This window comes from Syngnathoides biaculeatus, chromosome 5 (assembly GCF_019802595.1).
Source record: "Syngnathoides biaculeatus isolate LvHL_M chromosome 5, ASM1980259v1, whole genome shotgun sequence".
In the NCBI taxonomy this organism is placed as follows: domain Eukaryota; kingdom Metazoa; phylum Chordata; class Actinopteri; order Syngnathiformes; family Syngnathidae; genus Syngnathoides; species Syngnathoides biaculeatus.
In genome coordinates, this window is record NC_084644.1 from 997,070 (window position 1) to 1,007,023 (window position 9,954).

The 9,954-nt window shown below is 48.0% G+C and overlaps 1 protein-coding gene across 6 annotated transcripts; it reads left to right on the plus strand.

The window, feature by feature from the left end:
• The first annotated feature begins 152 nt into the window (after positions 1 to 152).
• Positions 153 to 9,693, plus strand: paqr6 (progestin and adipoQ receptor family member VI). Of its 6 annotated transcripts, none has more exons than XM_061819029.1 (9): positions 153 to 506; positions 2,146 to 2,234; positions 2,426 to 2,553; positions 3,707 to 3,912; positions 4,711 to 4,837; positions 5,724 to 5,820; positions 5,964 to 6,108; positions 7,596 to 7,859; positions 7,949 to 9,693. In XM_061819029.1, the coding sequence occupies exons 1-8, from the start codon at positions 491 to 493 to the stop codon at positions 7,844 to 7,846; spliced, it is 1,059 nt and encodes a 352-aa protein (XP_061675013.1). In that variant the 5' UTR covers positions 153 to 490; the 3' UTR covers positions 7,847 to 7,859; positions 7,949 to 9,693. The 6 variants fall into 6 exon arrangements, with proteins under 6 accessions (XP_061675013.1, XP_061675014.1, XP_061675012.1 ...); XM_061819030.1 differs by having other exon boundaries at positions 8,414 to 9,693; XM_061819028.1 differs by having other exon boundaries at positions 7,596 to 9,693.
• Positions 9,694 to 9,954: the final 261 nt, after the last annotated feature.

The following is a 9,954-nucleotide window of genomic DNA, read 5'->3' on the forward strand; positions in this document are numbered from 1 at the left end:
GCTTATCCTCACAAGGGTTAGCTATCCTCGGGCAGGGGGCAACTGTTTGTCAGTGTGAGAGGGCCAGACTACAAATTATTTTTCAATGTAAATTCATTTCGGACACCGGAAGCAAAAGAGTTTTAGAACACCCCCCGCCCCATTTTTTTTTTTTTTTTTTTTTCCAAGGAAAGTCAAGCAAGGTCGAGAAGTGTGATCAGCATCACTTGAGTGATGTTCCAAAACGTCTCCCCAGTTCCAAATGTGCGCGTTTGCGGATCTGCAGTTCTGGAAGGCGTGCACGCGCACGTGTGTGTTGTTGTTGTTGCCGACGCCGCCACCGCCCGGCCGCTCGGGTCACGTGCTCGCGTAGCTCGCTTCCCAATGGTCCCCGAGGAAGGGGGCGGAGCAAACTCCCGAGGGAGGCTGAGGAAGTCGCGCCTCCTTGCACGAAGGCTGCAGTTGACGTCACGCCTCCTTGCACGAAGGCTGCCGTTGACGTCACGCCTTGATGGCCGACAGTCGCGGTAAGTGCGCTCCAATTTCTTGACTTGTTCTTTTCCTTCGCGACGTGTTCGAAAGTGGTCCAAAAGTTGGCGCGGGGCGCGGCCTTCCTCGAACTCTGAGCCCACGTCCGTTCTTGGAAGGCCTTCTGGACCGAGCATCTGCGGCCGAGGCGTGTTCGCGCGACTCACGTGACCAACCGAATCGACGTCGGGAAGATGTTTTGGTTCCAAGTACGGGACTTGTTGATTGTTCTTGTTTTAGTGATTTTTGGTCCTTCCTGCGCAACTTTTTCCCACAAAAATTGACAGTGCGTATTTTTTTTTTTTCATAACGTATACACATTTCTCTCCAAAATATTTTTGTGAACTTATACAGGCTATTTTTGGAATGATTTTTTTTTTTTTTGGTTCTCAGTTGTTGTCCCAAAATGTTTAATTTTCCCCTCACGTGCCAAAATATCATCTACAACTTTTTTTGCTCTTTGAATTCAAATCGTCTCTTCTTTGTTTCTCCTTCCATGAATTGGACGCTCCAAATTGTAAATAAGTGGGGATGTTAAAAATATATCAAATGTTCAAACTTGAATAGTAACAAAGTACTGTATGTCTCCAAAGTTCCATTTATAATTATGACACAAAAATTCCGGCCGTTTGTTTTTTCTGTCGCATCTTTTTGTTTCCTCTTCTGTCGTCACACTTTTTGATTTTAGTTCATTTGCACCTATTTCTTCTCTTTCTATCTTTTTGTGTCACACTCTGTCACGACTTGACCAAAAGGTTTCATTTTCCTTCTCGTTCCACTTTTCGTCCATTTCTTGTCAACATCTTCCACAAAAAGGCCAAAGAAAAAGCAAAAGCCGTTTTTTTTTTTTTTTTTGTTTGTTTTAAATCTGCGTTGTATTGACGGGATGTCAGTTCGTCCGATTCTTTTGTGTATTTTCGACGAGTTTTGACGGGCTCGGTTCACTTTTGGCGACATCGAAATTCCTCCCCGACCGGGCGCACATTTTCATTTTGCTCGCGTCGTCAATGCAGCGGCTTGTGCGTCCGCAACAAAGACGACTTTGTCACCGACAAAGAGGTCGCAACCAGAATCGGGACAAGCGGAGGGGGGGGGGGGGGGGACAGGACACGGAGGGGGAGGCAGCCACGAGCAAATTGGAATGTGACATCCTCTTTTTTTTTTTTTTTTTTTAATGATGATTAGCCCTTCTTACTTCTCCTATCAAGCTGCTGTTGCTACATACGATTTGCAGTGAGTGACTAATTGCATCAGGAAGCCACAAGGTGGCAGCAGTGCGACCCAAAAAAAAAATGGATCATCAAGCATCAACAGCCGCCTCCGTGTAGCATGTAGACAACCACAAAATTATTCAACACAAACCAAAGACCTTCACGTGAGGCCTTTCTGGAGTATTAGCTCGGATAAAGACGGACTAGCAGGCTAGCCGCTAACCTCGAGGGGCTGCGAGCCGCACAAATATTTTTTCTTGCTCCATCTCGGCTTGATTGCAAACGTCATCATTTTTTTTGACATTTTGGATTGGATTCAGGGACGAAAAATAAATGACGGAATCGCAATCATCTTCGTTCCTTCGTGCGTCTGATGCGGTTCCACTAGCGAGCGTAACGGCGTCTTCTCCTCCCTCCCGCCTTGCAGTGTTTCACCCCGTCTGGCTGCTCGTCTGCCGCCGGGGCCGCGCGGCCGTCCAACTCCCGCCGCTCTATGACGTCCACCAGGTGCCAAAGGTCAGCGCCGTCATTTTTTTTGCATTTGGGTCGGAGAAGGGTAAACATCGCAGTGGCTTGCCTACGTTTGGGCCGAATTGGCCGTAGACGGTGGCCCCGAAAAGGCCCCACGCACCCACGTTTGGAAGTCGTCCATTTTGTTCAGAAGCGCTCCCGTCCGCAGTGACGAGGGTGGCGTCCCCCCTCTGCAGGTTTTCCGCGAGGACGGCATCCTGTCGGGTTACCGCCACCCGCAGAGTTCGGCGCTGGACTGCGTGCGCAGCTGCTTCCGCTTGACCAACGAGACCGTCAACATTTGGACCCACTTCGTGCCGACATGGTGCCCGTTCAACAACTTCCACAGTACACGCACAAAATCATACTCGGAAAGCATTTTTTTTTTTTTTTTTAAACTGGACCACTTCCGCACACTTTGAACGCATTTGAGTTATCAAAATATAATGTTGAAAATATTGCTTCGTGTTTGTTGACAAATGTGAGACGATTGCATCGAGAACAGAAAACGCTTGCGTGCACTTAATTGGACAACTGGTTCAAAAAAATCTATCCATCCATTGTCCAGGCCGCTTATCCTCACAAGGAGTGCTGGAACTTATCCACGCTAAATGAATAAATCACAAAACAAATTTGACAAAACCTTTTTGACTGACATCTGATAAAATCCTGCTCCCATAATCAATTGACAGAAAATACATACAAAGGCCAGATAAAAAAAAAAAAAGAAAAGAAAATGTTTTGCAAATTGTGGCAAGAGTGTTCCTTCAATTTTTTTTTTTTTTTTTTGGGGGGGGGAGGGGGCGTAAGGCGCACTTAAAAGTCGAAACTTTTCTCCAAAATGGACGGGGCGCCTTATAATGTGCACCAATTTCCCAAATTGTGGAAAATGTTTTTGAAGCGGTTAGTTCAATGACTGCCGCTTACATGGATGGCGTCCATGCGCGTCAGCAGGCGTGCTGCCACATGGCGGCGCTCACGAGCCAATGAGGACCAATTCCAATTGGACATTTGCAGGCAGAAGAAGCTTCCGGGTGTCGCATCAGAACCAAAGTGATGGCACCGCAGCAAAAGAAATGAATAGAACAAGGCGGCGCGGTGGTTCAACTGGTCATGCGTTGGGCTCACAGTTCTGAGGTCCCGGGTTCAATACGTGTTGCATTCATTGGACGCTCTAAGTGTGATTGCGAGTGCGACTCTTTGTCTGTCTCCATGTGCCCTGCGATTGGCTGGCAAGCAGTTCGGGGTGTACCCCGACCTCCTGCCCGTTGACAGCTGAGATAGGCTCCAGCACTCCCCGGAAACTCGTGAGGATAAGCGGTGAAGAAAAGGGACGGACGGATAACTAGAATAAAAGAAATAAAACCCTGACTTGAGGCAAAAGGTGCACTTTGGAGGCAATTTCTTTGAAGGTTGCACCGCGTGACCGCCGGACTTTTGGCCCCCCTCGCCCCCCGCCTCCCTCCAATCCTCGGCAGGTACTTCGTGTGGAGGTTGGCGTCGCTGTGCCGCAGCAGCGACTTCGCAGGCGACCGCTACACGTGGCCGCTGCTGGCCTACATGCTGCTGGTGTGCGCGTACCCGCTGACGTCGTGCGCGGCGCACACCTTCAGCGCCATGTCGTCGCAGTGGCGCCACATCTGCTACTTCTTCGACTACGGCGCGCTCAGCCTCTACAGCTTGGGTGAGGATCGCGTCCGCCGCCACAGCAAACGAGACAACGGATCGGTTTCCAACGACGACCGATGGGACAAATTAACGACAGGAACAAAAAAAAAAAAAAAAAACTTCACGCTTCTCTGACCTCCATGACACACAAGATGGCGTCGTTGGAAAGTGAATCAACAAATTTAAGTTCAGTTTCATTGAAGGTATTTTCAAAAAGCTTCCCACCGACTTGTCGGCGGCGGCGCTTTATCTGATCCGGACCCGGTTCCGGAGACCTGAGCCCGCCCGGCTTTGGGTCGTTCGCCTACGGTGGAAAACCATCACGTCGTAAAACTTTACTACTTGCTCCTGCGCACTCGTACTGCGACGTACTCGCACTGGATGTCCAGAACGGCGTCCGCGCGGGACCTCATTGGGTACGTGGGCGCCGATATTACAAAGATGAAAATGCTCGTTTTTGCTTTATCGTTAACGCGTCCAAGCAACAAACGGGAGAGTCAAAATAGGAGAAATTCGGGTCCCTAATAAAGTTGATTTTGAAGTGTCTGCAGAGCTTGGTCTTAAATTGTAAAACCCCCCCCCCCCCAAAAAAAAAAAAAAAAATTGAGATATTTGTTTGTAGTCTTCATCCGCGTCAAATAAGTGCGATACGATTGAACCGAGACTCACCGTTGCCCCTGTCGGCCGCGTCGCGCTATTACACGCTGGGACGTTTGGAGGATTTGCTGAAGCCGCATGTGCCCCAATTCCCCCCCCCCCCGCGTTCTAACTTGTGCCCTCCCGTCCCCTCCCTTTTTTTTTTTTTGCTTTCCAGGCAGCGCCATCTGCTACGGCTGCTACGTGATGCCCGACGGCTGGCTGAACGGTTGGCTTCACCGCCATTTTGTGGCCATCGCCGTGGGCAACAGCTTGTTGTGTACCGGCCTCTCCTGCTACTCACGGTCAGCGAAAGCCGGATGGAACCTCAAATACTTCCCAAAATGAAATACAAACATAGAAGCTTCCCCTTTCACAATTATTCATCTTTAGCTTAATTTTCTGCTGATATGAAGCAAACGTTGAACTTTTTAAGTTCCACAGGAAGAGTTAAAAACGACGCTGTGGCGCGTTTTTCACCGTTCGCATAGTTGCAGATTGTTTTTTTTTCGGACGCCCCTAAATCATAAAAGTAGTGCTACGGCGTCATCTTGGTGCCAAGGAGCAATGTTGGGACGTTTCCCGGAGACAAAAGTGGTTCTCTGACGCAATCTTGTGGCCTTTTTGTGCTGGTTTTCATCAGTGCTGGCACTTCCCAACAGTTGATTGATCATTTCCGGGCAGTCAGAGAAAATTGAAGCAACAGGAAGTGAAGTGACGGCTCATTTGGATCTCGAACGTCGCGAGACGTTCAGGGTGTCGCGAGTTGAACGTCGGCGGCGCAGAAAGCAACGCAATTGCCGCCGTGGTCTGACGGATTCCGACGTCTTCATTTATTTTGCCTGTTGTGTGGTTGCAAAATGGCTCCCTCGTCCCGGCAGATCCCTCTGGTGTACTGCGACGCTCTTTTCCCGGTAGTTTGATTGACGTTTGCAAAAGAAAAGAAAAAAAAAAAAAAACCGACAACAAATCTTGGCACACTAAACAAGATGAAATTGTGAAAAGAGATTTGATATAGGCCAAATTGTTGTTTTCCAAAGAAATCATCCAAAAAAAGTGGCCCAAATATGACTTCAGAATATTTGGTTTTGTTTTTCCCATTTGAATAATCCCAACCGTCAAAAATTGAAATCTTGGCCTGGGTGAAGACAGTTTGAAAAGGGTTGCGTGTCACGCGCGTGTTTGTGGCAGGTTGGTGGAGGTGCGATTCCCGCAGATGAGCAAAGCGCTGCGGACGCTGGCCTTCGCCGGGCCCTTCGTCTTCGACAGCTTGCCCGTCTTCTACCGGGCAAGTCCCGCACGTCGGGGGGTGGGGGGGGGGGCATGTATCGAATATTGAAAACGACTTGAGATTTGTTTGTAGGCGACGTCGACTGGTCTTAATATTTGTACTTGGTCTCGGCTCCACTAACTGTTTTCTGGTGTGCGTAGCTCCTCCTGTGCTGCGGGGGGCGCTGCAGCCCGAGCGAGGCTTTGCTCAACCACTTTTACCAGGTGACCTTCGCCCTCCTCACCTGCTTCCTGTTCACCTCACACCTGCCCGAGAGGCTGGCGCCGGGACGCTTCGACTACTTTGGTACGGACCGCCAGATTCTTTTTCATTCGGGTTTTTTGTTGTTGTTGTTGTTTTTGTCTCTTTTGGTCGCGTCTTATCGAGCTCGCGGGCTCCACGGCGCCATATTGCCGGTCAAACAGAGCTGCTCGACATTGAACCGGAGCAGAATATTCACGATGCCCGGGACTTGTCGTGCTGTTGGTTGTCACAACAGACGAGAGGTCTTTCTGTGGAATACGAGATGGAAAGACCGGAAAAGACCGACGGATTTAAACGCGATGGATGGTGCCCAACCAAAATGCACACAACTGTGTAGCCATCGCTTCATTTCAGGGAGGAATTATTCCGCTCAATCTCAAATGACAAAGAAGTGTTGATAATGACAAGTTGGCTCATTTGAGAACAAGGCGTATTAAAAAAAGAAAACTGTCGCAGAGGTTCACGGAGGTGAAGTTTGACCGCAATCGCTTCCGTGGGGACGACTCTGTCCTCCTTTTCACATTTTTTTTTTTTTTCCAAATCATAGTTAATGAATGCGAGTTTGTGTAAAACCAAGTGTCATTTATTGAAATATTGGTATTTGTATTGAATACGAGCTGAGAAGGTTAACGTGTGGGCGAACGCGCTTCCGCGTTCACGAGCCGTCCAAACCGTCGCCATGTGGGATTTGTTCCTGATTGAGAACAGATCCGGCAACAAAGTATTTGTATGTGTCCAGACGTTTATCTGCTTTCAAACTTTTCCGTGTAAATCTCGACGACTTCCTCACCGGATCCATGTGCGGATCCAGTTGGCCGAGACCAGCGGACGCCAATGAGCATTCCAATTTCTTATCGGCGAAAACATCGACTTCGGCATGAAATACGGCTCCTCCATGCCGACTTTAGCTCATTATTCCACGTACCTTTTGTTCATTTTCACCTTCTAAATGTCTACCGCACAAGTGTCAAACTCTGTGTAGTTATATTTGTCCTGTGAGGCAATTTAAAATGAATATTAGAGTTACACACTTGTTTGGTTGATGTGTTCAAGCTTGGCCCGCGGTTTTGTTCAATTTCAAATTTTGTCCCTTTGTGAATTTGAGTTTGACACCCCCGCTCTAACGACTCTGGGCGTCGCGCTATCCGACGTGTTTTCGAACAATGCTTTGCCAGACCGGCAATATGGCGACGTAAACAAAAGTCAACGTGAACTTACGACGTAGGCGGACGAGCTCTGTACTGTGAATTTTGAAGCAAAAAAAAAAAAAAAAAAAGGTTTGGATGGGTCCCGATGTGGAGTTCAGGCCACCTTGAGTGTTTCATTTCAATACAGGTGGCGGCGTCGTCGTCGCCACGGCGGGGACGGCGCCCGTCGGGTGTCAAACCCCAGGCCCGGGGGTCACATCCGGCCTGCTGCCTTCTTTCCAAAGCAAATCACGTGTCAGCTTCTGTTCCAAAATTTCAAATTGTCGTCGCTCAGCGACGTATACGTAATTCTTCTTCGTCTCGCGCGTGTGTTTTGTGTAGGCCACAGCCACCAGCTGTTTCACGTGAGCGCGGTGGTGGCGACGCACTTCCAGTTGGGGGCGGTGTTGAGCGACATGAGCTCCCGGCGGGCGCGGCTGGAGGCCGCGGGGGCGGCGCCGTCCCTGCCCGGCACGGCCGGCGCCCTGGCCCTCGGCTTGGCCCTCAATCTGGGCGTCGTCGCCCTCTTCGGCGCGCCGCTGCTCAGGCGGTCGCCGAGGCCACCGGCGCCTGACCGCGCCAAGGACCAGTGAGTCCGTTACCTAGGTAACTGCACCCCCCCCCCAGGTGGCAGGTAACGCCTGACGTTTACACAAAAAAAAAACTGTTTGAAAAGTGCCTTTTCTGACCACCAGGTTGTGCTAGTGAGACAAAGTCATCAAAGTCCCGTCAATCTCGTCAAAAGAAATAAGAATAGGAATAATCGACCCCCGCTTTAAAAGGTGTCCAAACACTTTATTGCCACAAAAAAAGAGAGGTGCCCCCCCCCCCCCCCGAAAAAAACATCACAGAATAGGTGAATCTACACATCGCAAGTATTTAAAACTAAATCTAAAGAAATCTTGATGGAAGAAATACTCAGTATTATTTTGTGTTTTGTATTTGGATACTGCAGTGCAGGCCTCATCCAGTAGTGGGGGCCAGCGGGTTTCATTGATTCCGTTTCCATCTCAAGAGACACGAAACGCTACGATTTGATGTTAAAGTAAAAATTATTATCATCCGAAGGAGTTTCCCGCGATGACGTCATGCCGTGGAATTCACACAAAATGTCGAATTTTGTCTTCCTGCTTCTGATTGGCCCATTTTCCCCCCTTCAGAGTTTGTCCAAAACGGCCGACTCGCAGAGACGTTTTGGATTTTTGCGTCCACGGGTGAAAGTATTTCGTAACTTCCCAGGGGGCGCCACTGAGCTGCTTTCGCCACTGCCGCCTGCCTCACGTTTTCGTATTTCTCGTTTTGTCACGTGTCAAAAGTTTCCGTCAGTGATTAAGCGTCTTGACTTTGTTCACATTTAAGTGTTGAGTGCAAACGTTTCCGCAGATTGTTGGGCAGGAAAATCTGAAAACATTTTCTACAATTTTTCTTTGGGAATTGTGTGTGGCCCAAAGTTTGAAGAAAAATGTTGTTATTTAGTCCAACGTGATTTTGGTCCTAACTTTGGATCTCGGAGACTTTTAACGTTTAACCAACAGAGAGGAAAAAAAAAAAAAACCAAAACGTCTGCAGTGCCTTGACCTCTGACCTTAATTCAATGTGGGCCCGTGGCCATAACTCAGATTTCATATTTTGCCTTTGAAGTTTTTTTTTTTTTTTTGCAGTTGTTTAGCGAATGTTTTGGGGTCGCTGTAAAATTGTGGTGGCAAACAAACAAACAAACAAAGCCCGGCTGACGTTTGTTGAAGCCGAGTTTCCGTTTGCGATTGGCAAACTTTTTTTTTTTTTTTGCATCGGCAAATCGCAGACGTTGCCGTTGGGACGCAAAACGTGAACGCGTCACGCGACCTTCGGTGCTGCCCAATTAACGTTTGTCAGCGTTCTGCTCGTTTTGGCGCCGGCCGGAAGTCCTCTCCGGCATCTCCGGAAAATGTTTTTGAGTCGTGTGAACGATTTCGTATTGTGCGCTTTCCCAGGAGGTGAAACGGACCTGCCCAAAAATCTTTTTTTTTAAAAATTCTTCCCATATTTTCAAAATTCATCGGGCTTCAGAATTTTATGCTTCGACGAGCACATTTGAGCGCGCTTTACAACCAAAAAACCCAAAAGGCTCCCAGAAAATTCAACTTTGTATGAATATTTGCTCATTATTTATAGATTTGACACACGTTATTATTATTGTTACGCGTATGGGATGGGTCAGTACATTTAGTGCCAATATTTCTGACTGGATCACACTTACCTCCTTCCATGTATCCTTTAACATTTGGGTAATAAATGTTAAATATATATAAATATGTCTTGACTACAAAATAATAATGGTGCTTTTTTATTGTTTTGTATGCTCTGAAACTGGAAAAAAAACCACGTTGAATGTATAAATAAATAAATACGTGTATGTTTTGTATCCTGTGTCACTGATGCACTACATGTGTGTAATAAATGCAGCTTCTTTAAAATAAATGAAAAAAAATTAAAAAATGAAGTTGTCCATTCATGTTTGGAAAAAGGCTGGAGTGCTAAAAATGGCCAAAAGAGGGCAGACGAGTAGAAGAAAAACACTTGCAGAACCAAACGTGAACGTTTATTACTGTCCATCCATCCATTTTTTGGGCCGCTTGTCCTCACAAGCCATTCCCAGCCGGCATCGAGCAGGAGGCGGGGCACACCCTCAACTGGTCGCCGGCCAATCGGAGGGCACACG

Bases quoted from the DNA above. Each gene is read 5' to 3' on its own strand.
- paqr6 (XM_061819028.1), top strand. The intron at 2,235-2,425 runs GTCAGCGCCGTC...CCCCCTCTGCAG, and splicing joins ACGTCCACCAGGTGCCAAAG to GTTTTCCGCGAGGACGGCAT. The intron at 5,821-5,963 runs GCAAGTCCCGCA...TGGTGTGCGTAG, and splicing joins GCTTGCCCGTCTTCTACCGG to CTCCTCCTGTGCTGCGGGGG.